Raw genomic sequence first — 20,106 nt, forward strand, 5'->3', positions numbered from 1 at the left:
TTCAATCTACACCACAGCTTATAGCCACTCCAGATCCTTAACCCTCTGAGTGAGGCCAGGGATCAAACCTGCATCCTCATGGATACTAGTCAGATTCATTTCCACTGTGCTACGACGGGAACTCCATGAAAAGTCTATGCTAAATAAGAAAAATCTATTAGCATAACATTAGCAGTTTTTTTTTTTTTAATTTGTCCTGTATAGCATGCATCCATTATAGCATAATCATTCACTTATTCCTTTTTAAAGTCCTTTTTTTTTTTTTTTTTTTTTTTCTTTTTGTCTTTGTGCCTTTTTCTAGGGCCACTTCCCGTGGCATATAGAAGTTTCCAGGCTAGGGGTCTAATCGGAGCTGTAGATGCCAGCCTACGCCAGAGCCACAGCCATGCCAGATCTGAGCCACATCTTCGACCTACACCACGGCTCACGGCAACGCCAGATCCTTAACCCACTGAGCAAGGCCAGGGATTGAACCCGCAACCTCATGGCTCCTAGACGGGTCCATTAACCACTGCACCACGAGGGGAACTCCTAAAGTCCTCTTTAATATAACTTGTTTATGGCAACATCCAACACTTAGAATTTTGAGGTCAACAACTCAATAGGTGTTACATTTCTGCTCTTTCCTTCAGTACAACAATGCGGTGTGGAGACCTCTGTACACATCAAAAAACCGGCACTGATTGAGGTTGCTTTTCACAGTAAAGGAGTTTAAATAGTGCTCTTTAACATGACACACAGTACAGAGACTTGTTGTATCTCTCCTCTTTTTTTCCTGGAGGAAAATTCTTGGGAAAACCATTGCCTTGTACATAGGCATATATGATATATGAATCATGACTCCAGGATCATGGTTTTAATCTCTTTTAACTTTATTGTTTTAAGCACATAAAATAAATTAATAACCCTGTCTAGAATCCTTATAGAAGATTGTCCTACAGAAGCATTAGCTATAAGTCTGGCTGACTGAAGGCAAATTTATCAGTGTTATTGAGATTGTCTTTGTATGTGCTCTGAAGGAATGGAGTGTAAGAGTTGAGGTGAGGCTCTAGAGTCAGAGATAGCTGGATATATCTTGGAGACAGAGCAGTGCCTGGCATGTTATTGGACATTCAATAAATTATTTGTGAATGAAGGAGTGAATTCTGGTGTACCAAGAGACTATTCTATTCATCCTGTAATTAATCTGAAGATCATCCCTTGAGTTCTAGTCCCTCTTATTGCTGTACATATTGACAGAGTCTTATTTACACAGTAAGTGGAGGATTCAGCTTGTTAGTGAATTGTTCTTTCCCATGGTTTTCCCCTGTTCTTTCCCCAGGTTTCTGTTGAACCTGGCCCATAGCATAGTGTATTTACTTTGGTTCTTCTTGCTATTTCAGTTTGCCTTTGTCAACACTTTATCTCTGAGGTCATTTTCAGTTTTTAATATCTAGTGATTCTTCTGAAATTGCTGATTTTAATTCTCAGTGCCCTCAGAGAAAAGGATACTAAAAGCTGGTATCCTTAGTTATAAAGAAATAAGTCTGGAGTTCCCATCGTGGCTCAGTGGTTAACAAATCTGACTAGGTACCATGAGGTTGCAGGTTCGATCTCTGGCCTCGCTCGGTGGGTTAAGGATCTGACGTTGCCATGAGCTGTAGTGTAAGTCAAAGATGTGGCTCGGATCCTGTGTTGCTGTGGCTGTGGTGTAGCAGGCTGGCAGCTACAGCTCCAATTGGACCCCTAGCCTGGGAAACTCCATGTGCCATGGGTGCAGCCCTAGAAAAGGCAAAAAAAACAAAAAAAGAAAAAAAAGAAATGTCTGCTTTAAAGAGGTGATGTTTCGAGAGTTCCTGTTGTGGCTTAGCAGGTTATGAACCCGACTAGTATCCATGAGGATGCAGATTTGATCCCTGGCCTCGCTCATTGGGTCAAGGATCTGGCGTTGCTGCATGCAGCGCAGGTCACAGATGCGGCTCAGATCCTGAATTGCTGTGACTGTGGTGTAGGCCAGCAGCTGCAGCTCTGATTTGACCCCTAGTCTGGGAACTTGTGTATGCCACAGGTGCGGCCATAAAAAGCAAAAATAAATAAACAAACAAATAAATTAAATGACATTTCCAAAGCATGAAGGTAGCTCAAGAGTAACAGCTTATATGTTACTTATGTAATAGTGTTGATTGGCATGTACCACATAAATCCTTTGTACTTTTTTGTACCTTCTCACCTAAGCTTTGCAGAGTGTATACCACTTGAATGTGCCAGGTTTAACAGAGGGTAGGTTTTGGCTGACTATGGGTCGGCCCTGGATTGAGAAGCCTGGTTGGGAGTGAGTGAGGCCTTTTAGCTTGCTCAGTCTGCCACAGATGGTCCATTAGCTCAGTGAAGGTATCCCAGGTCAGCGTAAAATGCTAGAAGTATGAGGTCACTACCAGTTGCTGTGGGAAGAGAGAAGAGCTAGAAATTCTTAACTGAATAATTAGTGAGAAGATAATTTGGTAAACTGACTAGCTAAGGGACTTATATCCAAATAGCATGGGTTTGACCATGAGATGATGTCTTCTGAGGGTGGCCGTAGGATACTGGCAGTTCAAACTGTTCTCCAAGAGTTGGAACCCAGCAGAGAAGGTGTTGATCGGGAGTAATTCTGATCTCTGTAGAGTGGAGTGGACTATAGATTTTCCTAGTTTTTTCTTGAAATTTTAAAACTTTTGTCCTCCTGCAACCCTCCACACCCTCTAATATTCATCCGAGCTGCTAGATACATAGTTATTCCATGACTTGAAACTGTAGCTGCATCCATCTTTCTTTTTTATCAGCTGGGATTAAAGGATGTTGGCAGATATATCTTATGAGGGGATATAATAAAAATAATGAAAGATTAAATCCTATTTAATTTCCCTGATGACTAAGATGTCGAAGTAAATACAACTGAATGACACTGGGAGTTGGGAGAAGGCCTGCAGAAGAGAGTAAGTCAAGAGCTATTTACTGTGACTTTTCTGAAATTGGGTGGCTTTTACTTTGTGTTAATTCAGGTAGTACTTGAGCTTGGGTGTTTGGCCCATGATGCTGATGGTCCTAGATACCAGGAATAGCTTTCTTCCTTCTCCATTCACACTTTTTTTTTTTTTTTTTTTTGTCTTTTGTCTTTTGTCTTTTGTTGTTGTTGTTGTTGCTATCTTCCGGGCCGCGTCCGAGGCATATGGAGGTTCCCAGGCTAGGGGTTGAATCGGAGCTGTAGCCACCGGCCTACGCCAGAGCCACAGCAACGCAGGATCCAAGCCGCGTCTGCAACCTACACCACAGCTCACGGCAACGCTGGATCGTTAACCCACTGAGCAAGGGCAGGGATCGAACCCGAAACCTCATGGTTCCTAGTCGGATTCGTTAACCACTGCGCCACGACGGGAACTCCTCCATTCACACTTTGCCTTTTGTGTGTTGCAGCATGGACAGGATGTTCTTGCTCAGATTGCTTGGCTTGACTCCCTTTTGGTTTGGTTCTGAGCTGCAATGTTGCAAGTCCTAATGGACTCCATTTTTTTGTAAACAACAGCTGTATTGAGATATAATTGACATACTATACAATTCACTCATTTAAAGTGTACAAGTCAGTGCTTTTTTTTTTTTTTTTTTGGGCAGCCCCATGGCATATGGATCTCAGGCCAGGGATCAAATCTGAGCCACAGCCGTGAACTAAGCTGCAGCTGTGGCAAACCCACTGTGCCAGGCCAGGGATCGAACCTACCTCCAGTGCTCTCAAGATGCCACTCATCCTGTTACACCACAGCAGGAGCTCCAGTGCTTTTTAATATATCTTCTCAGAGTTGTGCAACTGTCACCACAGTTAACTTTAGAACATTTTTATCACCTAAAAAAACACTGTCTTTGGTAGTTACTCCTCATTTCCCTCAGACCCACCCACTTTTTGTCTACTCTTTTTGCCTATTGTGGGCAATTCACATAGATGGAATCTCATGATGTATAGCCTTTTGTGTCTGATTTCTTTCAGCATATTTTCAAGGTTCATCCATGTTGTAGCATGTACCAGTATTACATTTCTTTTTATTGCCAAATTTCACTTCATTTTATTGCCAAATAATATTCCATTATGTGAAAATATACCACATTTTATTTACCCACTCATTAGGTGATAAACATTTGAGTTATTTCCATTTTTTGGCTATTATGAATAGTGATGCTCTGAATATTTGTTAATGTTTTTCTGTGGACCTATGTTTTTATTTCTTTGGGAGTAGAATTCCTGGATTTTAATAGTAGCTCTGTCTTTAACCTTTTGAAGAAATGCCAGACAGTTTTTCAAAGTGGCTAATATTCTACATTACCACTAGGAGGGTATGAGTATTTCAGTTTCTCCACATCTTTGCCAGTACTTTTTTTTTTAGCTTTTAAAGGCCATACCAGAGGCATATGGAAGTTCCCAGGCTAGGGGTTGAATCGGAGCTGCAGCTGCAAGCCTATGCCACAGCCACAGGAACGTGAGATCCAAGCCTTGTCTGTGACCTACACAGTAGCTCACAGAAACACTGGATCCTTAACCCACTGAGCAAGGCCAGGGATTGAACCTGAATAGTCTGTTCATTACCACTGAGCCACATCGGGAACTCCTATTATCTGTCTTTTACCTGTAGCCATTCTAGTGGGTATGAGGTGATATCTCATTGTGGTTTTGATATGTATTTCCTTGATGAGTAATGATGTTGAGCAACTTTTCAAGTGCTTATACATCTTCTTGTGCATCTTCTTTGGAAAAATGGCTATTCTGATCCTTTGCCAATTTTAAAATTGTGTGGTCTTTTACTGTTTATTTTTGAGAGTTCTTTATGTAGTCTAGGTAAAAATCCCTTATCAAATGTGTGCATTCTGGTGTTCTTGCCTGTGGTGCAGTGGGATCAGTGGCATCACTGCAGCACTGGGACGCCGGTTTGATCCCCAGACTGGTGCAGTGGTTTGAGGATCTGGCATTGCCACAGCTGCAGCACAGGTTTCAACTGTGGCTCAGACCTAATCCCTGGTCTGGGAACTCCATATGCTGCAGGGCAGCCAAGGAAAGGGGGGAAGAAAGTGTGCTTCCTGTGAGTTGTTTTTTTTCACTTTTTGTGGATCCTTAACCCACTGGTCTACCAGAGAACTCCAGAAGTTTTCAATTTTAGGAGTTCCCGTCATGGCACAGCAGAAGTGAATCCAGCTAGGGACTATGAGGTTGCGGGTTCGATCCCTGGCCATGCTCAGTGGGTTAAGGATCTGGCATTGCTGTGAGCTGTGGTGTAGGTTGTAGATGCGGTTCGGATCTGGTATTGCCATGGCTGTGGTGTAGGCCAGCAGCTGTTGCTGCAATTGGACCCCTAGCCTGGGAATCTCCATATGCCACGGGTGTGGCCCTAAAAAACAACAACAACAAAAAAGTTTTAGTTTTAGTGTAGTTCAGTTTATCTGTTTTTTGTTTTATCACTTGTACTTTTGGTATCATATCTAAAGAGGCTTTGCCTAACCCAAGGTCACAAAGAATCATGTTTTCTTCTAAGAGTTTTCTTTTTTTTTTTTTTGTCTTTAGGGTCCCACCCTCGGCATATGGAAATTCCCAGTCTAGGGGTTGAATTGGAGCTGTAGCTACCGGCCTACACCACAGTAATGCAGAATCTGGGCCATGTCTGTGACCTACACCACAGCTCACGGTAATTCCAGATACTTAACCCACTGAGTGGGGCCAGGGATCAAACCCGCATATTCATGAATACTAGTCAGGTTCATTACCACTGAGCGACAACAGGAACTCTGGAAGTGAGGTTTTGAATTGCTCTTTTCAATCCTCAATTTCTGTCTGACAAGAAGAGAATATCCACACCTTGAGTTTTATTTGCCTAGTATATCATTTTCCTACCCAAATGGTGTATTCCACACAGCTCCAATGATGTTTCCTTTTTATCATTAGACAGATTACATCAATGCCAGTTTCATGGATGGCTATAAGCAGAAGAATGCTTACATTGGTACACAAGGTAAGTTAGTTTGCCCCTCACAGATTGGTTTTGTGTCATCTATCTGTGATTGTTTGCCTCAGATGATAAGCATAATTTGTAGAGGAAGTGGTAATTGGAGGTGATGTTGCAGCCACTAGGTCATGGGCTTTCATAAAGATTAAGAGTTGTTGGGAGGGCAGATGAGAGATGTAGAGTTTCTGTACCATATATGTACTTGGGATTCACTGCATAGAGATAAGCTAGAGATTTAAACACACACTACTACCTGTTTTTGGACTGTGTCTTGATGTTGCCAATACAGGGAAATGGGACACCAGAATTCAGTGGCCAGTGAGATGCTCTTTATGTCCAGCAGGAGTCCAGGAATGGCAGTATCACTTCTCAGAGATTGAGTCCAGTCGTGAATGGGTGTTGCCATCTTAAGAGACTTTTGCTAGTGCCTATACCATCACAGAGCACGCCAGTAGTCTCTGACATGGATAGTGATTGTTATTCATAATATTTCTACTATGATAGTGTCATTTATTGAGAGTATCTATTATATATCAGTACATAATTGCCATCTAATTATTATAGAGACTCTGCAAGGAAATTTATTAATTCATGAACAAACTGAAGCCCAAAGAGATAAGGTGACCTTGGATCACACAGCTAGTGGCAGAATCAAGGGTTTGAACCCATGTCGTGTCTGTTTCAAAAGTCCTTGCAAGCCAGGTTAGTGGATTGTTTTAGACATGTCAGCATAAACTGATGCCTTTATTTCTTCAGTGAGTCCACATTAAAGCATCTAATTTGGGAATCTGAATCTCTCTATTTAGATTCTAAAATCTAAATCTCTAAATCTTTCTCTTATGCCTTTGAGGAAATTATGACCTTTCTCTGCTTAGCCTGAGTCTGAGTGGTATTATCAGGTGCTCTGATGGCAACACCAATTTTGCTAGTGGCTTAAATGTGAAAAATAAAATATATGAGAGCTACTGTGGTGCAGGATGGTGGGATGTGAACAAAAGTGGGAGTCAGAGATGGGGAAGGGGTGTTATTATCTTCTTGACATGCATACTATGGTAATGCCATATCCATTGTAGAAAAGGAAGATGAAAATGGTTCATAAGCCTGAGACCCAGAGAAAATGTTAACACTATGCAGCATCTCCTTCTAAACCTTTTTTTTTCTTTTCTTTTTTAGGGCTGCACTTGAGGCATCTGAAAGTTCACAGGCTCTAGGGGTCAAATTGGAGCTGAAGCTGCCAGCTACAGCCACAGCCACAGCAATGACATATCCAAGCTGCATCTGTGATGTATGCCACAGCCACAGCAATGCCACATCTGAGCTACATCTTTGACCTACACCACAGCTCACGGCAATGAGCGAGGCCAGGGATCAAACCTGCATCTTCATCGATACTAGTTAGCTTCTTGACCCACTGAGCGACAACGGGAACTCCCCTAAACTTATTTTCTATGCATACAATTAGATGTGGACATATGAAATAGGTAACAAAATGGGCTTTTTCTATGCATTCTCTTTTTTCATTTGATGTTATCTTGTGAATACCTTTCCATAGCAGAAATACAGTTCTTACAACATCACCTTTGTGGGATACTAAACCTGGGGATATGCCGTAACTTAGCATCCTTTCTTGTTAGACATTTAGCTTGTTTCCAAGACCTCACAGGCTTCTGGCAGTGTCCACTTCAGCAAAGAGGGAAATCTGGTATTATAAAATGTTAGTGCTTCCTAAAAGGCTATAGCAACAATGGTAGTGAAATTAGCAGACTTCCAGGACAAAATCAACCCTTGGTACTGCCCAGCTTCCCTGAAAGCAAAGGAGGAAAAAGCAGTGGGAAAGTACAAGGGATTATCCTGGTTGTTACTCACTTGATTGAAAGAGAGTTAGTGGCTCATAGGCACCTTCAAAGTGTCTGCCGAGTACTCAGCCCCGTACAGGTTCTAACTCTTAAAAGGAGAAGTTGATGACATAGCCCCTGCCTCAGTACCATGTTTGCAGAAATGTGATTAATTCTCACAAACTAAAATGACTAATGTAAGACCATATGCATTAAAATGTTAAGCTGTTTTGATCCAGTTAGGCACTCAAGAGCTGAGAGGAAAAGCAGCCTTAGAAGGAGTGTGATGTTCAGAGAAGGCTTTAAGGAAGAGGCAGCACTTGAAAATGGGTAGAGTGATAATCATTTTGCAACGTATAGAGATATCGAATCCCAATATTGTGCACTGGGGATGAACACAGTGTTGTAGGTCAACCATACTTCAAAACAAACTCGTAGAAAAAGAGATCAGATTTGTGACTACCAGAGGCAGGAATAGATAGAAGGGGGAATTGGATGAAGGCAGTCAAAAGACATAAATTTCCAGTTGTAAGATGAATAAGTATTAGGGATGTAATGTGCAATGTGATAAATATAATTAACACTGCTGTCTGTTATCCATAAAAGTTAAGAGTACAACCTAAAAGTTCTCATCGCAAGGAAAAGGGTTTTTTCCTTTTTAAATTTTGTATCTATGTGAGATAATGGATGTTCACTAAACTTATTGTAGTAATCATTTCATAATGTATGTTAGTCAAATCGTTATACTCTTTACCTTAAACTTAGACAGTGCTGTATGCCAGTTATATCTCAATAAAACTGGAAGGAAAAGAGAAAATGGGTGGAAAGTCAGTTGCAGTGGAGGTGAGAGAGAGAGCATGAGCAAAGAAATAGAAACAGAAATGAGCACGTGTGTATTGTGATGAAGCACAATAAAGAAAGATTAAACTGGCAGGAGTATCCAGAATAGATTGGAAGAGAAGTTCCTCTTCAGAAAAGTAAACCAAGATGGTATAACAGAAACGCAGACAAAAGATGATGTGGTCCTTGTGGCAGTTTAGGCAGAGAAATCAGAATAGGGCTAAAAGGATAAAACCAAAATCTTTTCAAAGACAAAAAAAATCTAGGACTTAGTGGCTGCTTCTGGGACATGAAAGAAATGGATAAGTCAGAATTGACTCAACTATTTGAGACTGAGCGATTTTAGAATGCGAGTTCTGTTAACAGAGTTGGGAAAGTAGAGAGCGAAAGCTAATTTTGAAGGAGGAGACTGATTTGCACACATATAGGGTCTAAGGAGATAATGGGACAAAGGAAGGAGAATGGTTTAGTAAAGGAATTCCCCTCGTGGCTCAGTGGTTAATGAATCCTACTGGGAACCATGAGGTTGCAGGTTTGATCCCTGGCCTCGCTCAGTGGGTTAAGGATCCAGGGTTGCTATGAGCTGTGGTGTAGGTCGCAGACGTGGCTCAGATCCCGCGTTGCTGTGGCTCTGGTGTAGGTCGGCAGCTTCAGCTCCGATTAGACCCCTAGCCTGGGAACCTCCACATGCCGCAGGAGCGGTCCTAGAAAAGGCAAAAAGACAAAAAAAAAAAAAAAAGAGAGACAGAGTGGTTTAGTAGGTAATCGATGATTATAAGGCTTAGGTGAGATGAAAACAGCTAGAGACATGTATACAATCGACACTGTCAGTCTGGATGTGGTAGTTGAAACCCTGATGGTGAAGCTGAGAGGATATGTAACAGTGCTTCGCAAACTGTAGCCTGCTATAGCTTTACCTGAATCTTATTAAAATGCATTTTTAATATTCTTCCCGTATGATGCTGGTGCTACTGGTCCAAGGACAACCCTGAATAGCAGGGATATAGTCAGAAGAGCAAGGAGCCAGCATATGTGCTTTGGAGTTAGTAGCTGGGGAAAAAACAGAAGAGCCTAAGAAGGAAAGAAGTACTTCCCATAGTCATGTTCCTTGTCTTCTCTTTTCATTTTAGGCCCTTTGGAGAATACCTATCGTGACTTTTGGCTCATGGTTTGGGAGCAAAAAGTGTTGGTGATTGTCATGACAACCCGGTGAGTTCCTCCCTTTTCTACCCATTGCCCTCTGCCCCCACCTCGTTGCCAGGTATGGGCGATTCTAGAGGGAATTTTAGCTTTTAGAAAACAAGGAGGACTAAGAAAGCCATGGCAGACAGTTTCAGAGGTCTTAGCTCTTTCCTAGCTGACTCATAGTTAACATAGTCAGGGTATGATGGACATGGATAGATCTAACTTGTGTAAGCTGTGATCTAAACATGGCTCTGGTGGAGTTCTCGTGGTGGCTCAGTGGTAACGAACCTGACTAGTAACCATGAGGATGTAAGTTCTATCCCTGGCCCTACACAGTGGCTTAAGGATCTGGCATTGCCGTGAGTTGCAGTGTAGCTTGCAGATTCGACTAGGATCCTGTGTTGCTATGGCTGCAGCGTAGGCCAGCAGCTGCAGCTCCTATTTGATCTCTAGCCAGGGAACTTCCATATGCCAGGGATGTGGCCCTAAAAAGAAGAAAACAAAACAAAACATGGTTTTGGTGACCCTGTGCCAGTTACAGCCTATTCTGAGGGCCTGGTCTTAACTACTAGAGAAAACATAGGGCAATTCACTTTTAGCTTGCTCCCTACTTACGAAGGTTAGCTGTCTTCCTGGCTTCTGAATTACCAATTCTTAGTTCTCCCTTTCCCTGCTACTTTTGACCATTTTTCTTCTTGTTCATACTTCTCCCTATAGGAAAACTTTCAAAAAAGAAATGTGAAATATAACAAACAGGTCTGGCAGGAAGCTCTTGATGAAAGAAATATTTTTTTAAATTTTGGTCTACATATCTGCCAAAACTTCAAGAATTACTATTTCATTGGTATCGTCATTATCATTTTGATAATTATAACCAAGTCAGAGGAGGAGAAAAAAATTAATAAGAATGTTTGCTCAGGGGAGTTCTTGTCGTGGCTCAGGGGAAACGAATCCGACTAGTATCCATAAGGATGCAGGTTCGATCCCTGGCCTTGCTCAGTGGGTTGAGGATGCAGCGTTGCCATGAGCTGTGGTGTAGGTCATGGATGCAGCTCAGATCTGGCATTGCTGTGGCTGTGGTGTAGGCCAGTGGCTACATCTCCTGTTTGACCCCTGGCCTGGGAACCATTCATAGGGCAAGGGTGAGGCCCTAAAAAGACAAAAAAAAAAAAAAAAGAATGTTTGCTCAGATTCCTTCCTCATGGCACTGGTATAAGCCACTTTTGATTTGGGGAGGAGGTAGGGGAAGAAGTAGCACCTTTGAATACTTTGGAGCCACTGAAGAGTAGTGAGGAGGACTTCGGGCCTTTACGCATCCCAGGACCTGTGCCTACCCCACTCCTCTGTCAGCCAGGGGCTCTCACTGGGGAAGAGAATGAACAGTAACTGAGACACAGAGCAGCATTTGATCTGGCCAGCCATATTTTCCCTGTCTTTCTTTGTCCATTCAGTATTTATTCCAAGTATGTGAGGAGTACCAAGAATACATACAGAAATTTTAGCTACCGTTACATCTGTTTAGAATGAAGGTTTCCTTCCTTTTTTTTTTTCCCCTTTTTTGCCAAGAAGCAAGGGTATAAATTAGACAGAAGCAATGCAAGAGATGACATTTCTGCCTAGGTGTTATAGCAGATCATGGAGAGAGCAGGATTATTGCTATGGAGAAGGATGGAAGGCTTATATTTCTCTGTGTGTCTTCAGCTTTGAGGAGGGCGGCAGGAGAAAGTGTGGGCAGTACTGGCCTTTAGAAAAAGACTCTCGGATCCGATTTGGCTTCCTCACAGTGACCAATCTAGGCGTGGAGAATATGAACCATTATAAGAAAACAACGCTAGAAATTCACAACACAGAGGTAAATTTTATTTTCTCACTCTTTTGAAGCTGAGGGAAAACCTATAAAGAAAATCTCCGGGAGTTCCCGTCGTGGTGCAGTGGTTAACGAATCTGACTAGGAATGATGAGGTTTCGGGTTCGATCCGTGGCCTTGCTCAGTGGATTAAGGAACTGGCGTTGCCATGAGCTGTGGTGTAGGTCGCAGATGCAGCTGGGATCTGGCATTGCTGTGGCTGTGGCGTAGGCCAGTGGCTATAGCTCCGATTAGACCCCTAGCCTGGGAACCTCCATATGCCACAGGAGCGGCCCTAGAAAAGGCAAAAAAAAAAAAATAATAATAATAATAATAATAGAAAAAAGAAAATCTCCAAGGAGTTCCCATGGTGGCTCAGTTTTTAATGAATCCGAGTAGGAACCATGAGGTTGCAGGTTCGATCCCTGGCCTTGCTCAGTGTGTTAAGGATCTGGCATTGCCGTGAGCTGTGATGTAGGTCACAGACACAGCTCGGATCTGGCGTGGCTGTGGCTGTGGTGTAGGCTGGCAGCTTCAGCTCTGATTAGACCCCTAGCCTGGGAACCTTCATATGCCACAGGCTCGGCCCTAAAAAGACAAAAAAAAAAAAAAAAAAAAAACAGAAAAGAAAAGCTCTAAGAGTTCCCTGTAGCTCAGTGGGTTAAGGATCCAGTGTTGTCACTGCTGTGGCTCTGGTTACTGCTTTGTCAAGGGTTCTGTCACTGGCCCAGGAACTTCCACATGCCGCCCTTAAGGCTGAAAAAAAGAAAATCTCTAAAGGGAAAAGGCAGAATTTCAGAGAGCTTGTAAGTTACATCCATTCTTCTGGAAATGAGACCAGGATATTCAGCTCAGAGCCAAAATAGCCATATTGTCTCAACACGATAGTGACATTACTTAGGAATAAACTCTATAGCATAAGAGATCTGGATCATGTAATACAGGAATTCTGCTCTCTCCAGTCATTTAATCTTTCCTTTAGGTTTGTAGAGAAGCTGTTGTGGAGAAAGTTGAAGGTGATAGGAACTTTGGTGGTGGTGATTTCAGACGGTTGAGAATCTGGAAAAGCCAAAGGTAGCAGGGGCAAGGAGAAATTACCTCATTGACTTTTGTTTCTCTTTTCATCCAAGGAACGGCAGAAACGCCAGGTGACCCACTTTCAGTTCTTGAGCTGGCCAGATTATGGTGTCCCTTCTTCGGCAGCTTCTCTCATTGATTTCTTGAGAGCCGTCAGGAGCCAGCAGAGGCTGGCCGTCAGCAGCATGGGAGCACGTTCCAAAGGGCAGTGTCCTGAGCCACCCATTGTGGTCCACTGCAGTGCAGGCATTGGCAGGACAGGTAATAGTAGCTCTGAGCATCCAGAGGCAGTAAGGATGGGGGGAGAAATAACAAAGCTCTTAGTTACCAGAATGTGAGTATTTGATTCATTGGTAGTAAATTGCCATGAAAAATTCCTCTTTAATGTCCTTTTAGTATCCCTAATGCCAAGTCCTCTAGGGTTTTAAGCTTCATACATTCCATCAGCATGATTATCTTCTGATCCCATCATTGTCACCTGAGTTTCCAGAGAGCTCACCTGGGCTGTTGCTATCTTCCCATCCTCCTCCCTTGGGAGATCCCCACCTCATGCCATGCTCTCCATTATGGAACCAGTTTGCAGCTTTTGCCTTACGGGGATATATATAGCAGGGACTGTTGGGCTTCTAGTTCAGAGGTCCCTTTTGGGAGAAAGTTAGGAAGAAAATTGGTTTGCATTAGGTCTCCATGGAGAGGTTGTAGAGTCTGTGAAAATTAGGGCCCAGGTGTGGGAGTACTGTCTGTCTGAGATTGAAGCAGGAGGTCCCTTTTCACCTTCTCACCTACTCTTCTATTACCCCATTCATGTCCTGAAAGACAAGATGCCTTCTCATTTCTCTGGCCTTCAACACTCCTGTGCCCTCCTCCTTCAATTATTTCAGGTCTTAGGTTCACTGATCTCTTGCCATTGAATTCATTCATCCAGTCCTGCCTGGGTTATTTGGTAGAGGGAGGGAAAGAGAAGAGGTAGACCAGGTATGACCACTTCCTTCCTTCCTTCAGGTACCTTCTGCTCACTGGACATCTGCTTGGCACAGCTGGAGGAGCTTGGCACCCTTAACGTGTTCCAGACAGTGTCCCGTATGAGGACCCAGAGGGCCTTCAGCATCCAGACCCCTGAGCAGTACTATTTCTGCTACAAGGCAATCCTGGAGTTTGCAGAAAGGGAGGGCATGGTGCCCTCCAGCCACAACCTCCTGGCCATGGAGGGTCAGTAACTTCCCATGAGCCTCCTACCTGCTGGCCAGCCTTCCTTAAACTACCCTGGACACCGCTGAGCCTCTAGGTTGCCATCAGTTACGCTGAAGCCATGGACCAACCTCTTTCTTGTGTCTCCCGGCGCACGCGTGCACGCAAGGCAGCCTTTCCCTTTGGCTAGATAGATGTGGTGAAATTGCCACTAGAAAGGGCCAGCAGCAATGTGTTCTTAATTCCTAGCACCTGCTATCGAACTGTGCCTTATTAAAACCAAATTGTGGCTATCAGTTTTGCCAGGGGGCCTGAGGTAAGTGGGGAAGGAAACTCCGTCCCCCCTTTCCCAATGCCATTCTCCTTCTTGAGGTCTCTTTCCATTCCTTCCCTTTGCTAGGATTTGATGGCAAGGTTTGGTGAGCACCACCTCCTTCCTAGAGAGCTTGACCAAGTTACATATACTGAACATCCCGAGTGCCAAGCACGTTTATACCTAGGACGTGTATTCCAGTCCTTTCTGTCATTCTGTGTGTGTGTGTGTGTGTGTGTGTGTGTATGTGCACTTATGTGTATGAGTCCATATGTATGTGTGTATATAATATATATTGTATGTGATAATATGATCGTATTCTATAAATACATATACACAGAGATACTCCTTTGTAGAAGTTCATGGGGCTCCTCGTTGCAGTTCAGGACTCCTTGCTTCTTAGACCCTACTGTTTATCCTGGACTAGCTGGGGTTGGGGATCATGTCTCCTGTTGTCCACCTTGGAGTGGTGGAAGAGGAAGACGCACGCATCCACTTTCCATGCTCCTGCCGCAGGCCATCCTCCCTGACTTACCACTCTCCAGGATGCTGCCTGTTAGAGCCAAGAATACTGGTTTGTGGTGACACTGGTTAATTCAGCATAAATTGCCCTTATCTAATGATTTTTCTGTTTACTTTGCCAATTTTGGGAATAGACCTCCACTGTGATTTTGGGCCCCCTCTCCCCTCTCCCTATCCCTTGGGGATTGGGATCTGGGTAGAGGTGAATTCACTGAGCAGCCAGAGCCAAAAGCAATCGGTACGAAGTCTTAGAAAGAGAGTGAACCCAGGTGAGAGAGAGGAAACTATTTACTCTGAGAACCCCACCCTAGGAGAATGAGGTGAGGCCTCTTTTTCTTTTGCTAGAAGGTTCCTTTTCTTACGCGTCTTGGCCGTATCCACTCAGATGCTCATCTATCCCTGCCTACTAGCCTGGCAGACCCTGGAGCTCAAGCTGGGTGGGTTCTGTGTCAATAAAAACTTAACCCCTTTCTGGTTGAGGCAGTCCCCTGCAGTCAGTTTTTCCCCTGTTCATCCAACCTGTCCCTGTCTGCTCCTGGCCTGTCCAACCTGATGTGCCAGGGATGGAATCAAAAGTCCCCAGCATCCCACATTCCTAAGAAAATCCTGGGAACCCCTAAAACTTCTTCCCCATCACAGATGAGGTTGGCAGCTGATCAGACCTCAATAATTTTATACTGTAATAAGCTCTTTGAATGTATATATTCTTATTTTTACAATTTTTTCATTTTGTATTTAACGTCAATGGACTGAGTCAGATTCAGAAAATAATTGTAATGTTCATATTCAATATCTTACAGTGATACAGTTTTGTATTTACATATAAATATACCGACATGATCAAATCCTTTTAGCTTCATCAATTTAGTAGCAGTCTGGGGCTGGGAAGGTGAGGAGGGGGGTCCAAGAGCTGCTCTGGGAGGGATGGGGCAGCAGAGAGGAACCCAGGACCTCAGAGCCTTTCAGTTCTGAGAGCTGATCATCTTGTCCAAGGCCATGGCCCAGCAGACTAAGGGAACCAGCACCAACTGAGTGCTTGCACAGTGCCAATCTTTATGCTTGGTGCTTACTCCCCCCACCCCCACCCAACCCCCATTACTTCATTCAAACCTCACATCCACCCAGCGAGATGTTTTCCTTCCCTTCTCTTTCTACATAGATGAGGAAGGTAAGATCCAGAGGGTAACAGTGAAGGTACAGTTTAGCAGATCTAGCCCGAGAACTGGAGCTCAAGTTGGTCTACTTACAAAGCCTCTGGCTTCTTTACTGTGTTACAGTCTCAAAGATGAAAATAGTGTTTTGTCTTTGGAAACAAGAGTTTCTCTTTTAATGCATCTTTCAGAGTATAGACAATTAAGTTCCAAGTATTTGATCTTGAGCTCCATGCTGCATGTAATAGACTAGAAGTGTGATAAAGTTGGTGACTGATCCTTCTAGGTAGGACCTCCTGGTGTAGGTCCTCAGGTCTGCAGGATATCAGAGGGGTCATTCTCCCAGGGAAACTCCAATATGTATGGGTACACTGGTATCTTTGTGGGAAGATCTTGAGTCAGTTGCATCTCTTTCTTAGAGTGGAACCAGAAGCTGTCTCCATGTAGGACCATTCACCATGCTGTGTAGCTACTCCCTGTCGACGACCACTGACAGCTGCCCAGTTAGAGCAGTTCTGGCCTGGGGAATGTGCAAATATTGGGGTGTTCTTAATAAAAGTGACAGCAACTGACATTTTCTGGTGGCTTAACTCTACTCCAGGTACTGTTCAAAGTACTTTTTAGGTATTATCTCATTCACCTTCAAAACCTTCTGAGGTAGGTATTGACAGAAGAGAAAAACTGAGGCACAGGAAAATTAATTTGACACAGCAAGAACTTGGACCATCTGACACAGACTTCTAAGGATCCATCTCCTGATCTTCCAACAAAATTTTCTTGAGTTTCTTACCTTAATCAAGAGCTGAAGTATAGAGCAAAAAATTAAGCCAGACCTTTCTTTGGATGAACCTCTGTTTTCTTTAGGGTCAAGCAAGCATAATAGGTGAACAGAGATACTTAAAATTTGAGAAATCAGAGAGGTTAGGGGTTTAATGAAATATGTAGAAAACAGGATTAGTGATAAAAGATTTGGAGGAGGTAGCCTGGAACTCTCATTTATTTGAAGAGACTGTAACCCAGCTACCGTATATTCAGAAGTTACACGTGAGCTCCTCATTGCACACCTAAGGATTGGTGAGGTTATCACCTGTGAGGGCTCCATAAAAATGCAGTTTCCCGGGTGCCACTCAGAGGTGGTTGAGTGAGTGTCAGGAGGAGGCAGGTTTTGGAACCACTGTTTCAGTCCATGCCCCTGACTTTAAGAAAGGTTGGCAAATTGATGTCTCCTAAATCTGAGAGAGATCAATAGCTTTTCCCCAAGTGCTATAGTTTACTTGTAGTTTTTACCCTTGAGAAGATAATCAGTACTCAGTGTGAGCCTACCTGTGCTAGGTGATAAAGGAGATTAAAAAAGAAGAGAAGAAGCCATGAGTCTGTTTAGGAAGTCAATGATCTCACATAGGAGACTTGGTGAGCAAAGCAAGAGAACCCACAATCAAATGCTGGATCGCACAATTGAGAATATAAGATGAAGAGAATGTTTGGGTGTGTGTGGGGGAGAGCATTGTGGGTAATGCAGGCTTCTGTTCTGATTTGATTGCTATTTTTTTCCCTTAGTTTATTTCCTCTAGCCTTAATCCCTTCATCCTGCCTGCCCTTGTTAGCTAGGATGGGACTCCTGAGGTGAAGGATGCCCCAGCACCCTCAGCCTGAGTTCACTATTATCAATCTCCATGTCACCATGTGCAAGTAAATGACAGAATGGGACTGGTTCTTGAGAGATTGGACTATTTAGCATCATACCTTGAGGAAGATGGGGCTCCTGCTGTTAAGGTTGTCCCATCTCTAGAGACAACTAGATATGCATATGGAAACTCACAAAGCAGACATCTGCAGGGAGATAGTTCAGGAGGTATGGCCAGGTAGAAAAGCCTTCCTAGAGTGACGAGCTCTTTGGTAGTTTTGAGTCTTACCATTCAACCCAAGACAGGTCTTAGATTTTGTAAAAGAGGGAGCTGTATGAGATAATTGTACTACAGCTCCTCCAGCTCCAAGAGTCTAGCTCTTTGCTGGACAAAGGCAGGTAGAGGAACCCTCAGACCCTTTTCCAATTGGGTCAGCTCCCCAGTTTTAGCTTGTTTTTAGTCTCCTCTTTCAAGGTGCTGCCACTCCCTATTTTCCCTCAGTTCCCTTTCCACTTGGCCCCCAACTTGGAAAGTAGGCCCAGTCTCCCTTGTAATCTCCAGGCCAACCTGTAGACCTTTAAGGCTTCTGTGCTGTTACATGTGGGGCAGGGGGGGGGTGACTCAGAGCCAAGAAATGAACTAATCAAGCTACTAGAGCCCCCAACCAAGGTCTTAGATATGTCTTGGGCCTTGGTTACTACCAAGACTGCCAGTAGCAGTCCGCCATTGGCATTCTACCATTAGCTTACCAAGGACAGGAGCTAAAACCTCCTACCAGTTTGGGAACCAGATTTCCTCTTGGGAGAGAAACTCACATAACAGTTGTGAATATCAAATGTTTTGGACTGCACTGCTCTTAACTGACCACAGAGAAGATTGAGAAATCTGTTGTAGTATTTAATCTTCATTCACCCCTCACCATGGCTTTCATAAAACCCTTCCTTCTATTTAAACTAAATCTGGCATTCTGCAGTCTTAAATACCCTCATTTTTTTTTTTTTTTTTCTGGCTAAGGCCAACGTGGACATAACTAATCATACCAAAATCCTAGAGTGTTGATTGGAGATCGGGAGCAGTGCTCCTTTTTCGACAACTTAGGGTACTATGTTCCTAATGTGGTAATACGTTCTTGACATGGTTCTTAGGAAAAAGATGAAGATGAAAGCAGGAAACCAAGATGGTGAGTTGAATAGAGAAAGTAGTCAAGGCATAGCGCCTCCTTCTGCACCCCAGGCTCACTTCCTTCTATCCCTCTCTCCCTGGCTACTTCTCTAAGCTAATATAGTTGTCATAGCCTTAAGACTGGCCATGCTGCACAGCTGAGTCTAGTTTTGGCCATTTCATCCCATGAGATCTCTGTTTTACTTCCTTGACCTTTAACGAATACATATTCTGTGGCCAGTGGCCGGTAGGTGAATTAAGTATGATGCTCAGGGCAGATGCTAGGCTGGAGATAATCAGTTGGGGATTGTTTAGATAGAAGCTAGGAAACTTGAAAGTGGGTGAGAATAACAAAGAATCAGGAGAGCAAGAAGATAAGAGGGACCCTTGAGAGCCACTAATATTTAGGGGAGAATGGAGGAAGAAAAGTTTGTGAAAGATTTTAGTTAATAGGCAGAGATAGCAAAGAACAGTCTGGGCTATTTTATCACAGACAGGTGAGAGGTGAGGAGTGGCTGCGTTGAAGAGGATTCAGAAAAGTAGGTTCACTAGTGGTCTTTGGGCAGGAGCTGACAGGGAGGAGGCATGAGTGGGAGGTGAAGTGCTTCAGGCTTTACTTCAGCCAAAGGAAGGCCCACTTTATCTCTTACTTGGTAGGCCTCTAAATAAGATTTCATTTGAACAAAGGAACCTGCTGCTTTCAAAATAAATCATCAAGGAGTTCCCGTCGTGGCTCAGTGGTTAACGAATCCGACTAGGAACCATGAGATTGCAGGTTTGATCCCTGGCCTTGCTCAGTGGCTGCCTTGCTGTGGCTCTGGCGTAGGCCGGTGGCTACAGCTCCAATTCGACCCCTAGCCTGGGAATCTCCATATGCCCCGGGAGCGGCCCAAGAAATAACAAAATGACAAAAAAAAAAAAAAATAAGATTTTTATTTTTTCTATTATAGATGATTTACAATGTTCTGTCAATTTTGAATAGCAGTCTTAAAACTTACTACAACATTCCAGGCCGCCAGAGTCACCCAGAAATCAGAAATACGGCATAGGTACAACACATAAGCTGGCTGTTTGCCAGAGAAATGGAGTTTCTTCACGCAGTGGGATTTTGAGGTCCTTTAAGCCTGTCTGATCTCTTCTCCAACTGGAGCCCCAAGCAACTTTGCATTTGAATGGCCAGGAGAAGAGGGAGTATTGACAAGATAAAGAGAAAAAAAAAGGTCTAACAACTTTTGACTGAGTGCTATGCATACTTTATTATTTTGGCCAAGCCAGTGGCATGCATAAATTCCTGGGCCAGGGATTGAACCAGCGCCACAGCAGTACAATGCCAGATCCTTAACCTGCTGAGCCACCAGGTATAT

The 20,106-nt window shown here is 43.5% G+C and overlaps 1 protein-coding gene across 3 annotated transcripts in view; it reads left to right on the forward strand.

Moving 5' to 3' along the window:
• The window catches only part of PTPN9 (protein tyrosine phosphatase non-receptor type 9), an 85,372-nt gene extending 69,722 nt beyond the window's left edge, over window positions 1–15,650 (forward strand). For 2 of the 3 annotated variants that reach the window (XM_003128481.5, XM_021099027.2), the window contains exons 9-13: window positions 5,939–6,005; window positions 9,805–9,883; window positions 11,561–11,711; window positions 12,836–13,043; window positions 13,785–15,650. In XM_003128481.5, coding sequence (XP_003128529.1) covers window positions 5,939–6,005; window positions 9,805–9,883; window positions 11,561–11,711; window positions 12,836–13,043; window positions 13,785–13,999 — 720 coding nt within the window. In that variant the 3' untranslated portion in view covers window positions 14,000–15,650. Of the gene's footprint in view, window positions 1–1,729; window positions 2,808–5,938; window positions 6,006–9,804; window positions 9,884–11,560; window positions 11,712–12,835; window positions 13,044–13,784 lie in introns of those variants that run through there. The other variant, XR_014810548.1, reaches the window with a different exon arrangement.
• The last annotated feature ends 4,456 nt before the right edge of the window (window positions 15,651–20,106 follow it).

Source organism: Sus scrofa, chromosome 7 (genome assembly GCF_054392235.1).
Source record: "Sus scrofa isolate SSC_HxYL_T2T_F1_AM1 chromosome 7, Sscrofa_HxYL_maternal_Yorkshire_Landrace_v2.0, whole genome shotgun sequence".
In the NCBI taxonomy this organism is placed as follows: Eukaryota; Metazoa; Chordata; class Mammalia; order Artiodactyla; family Suidae; genus Sus; species Sus scrofa.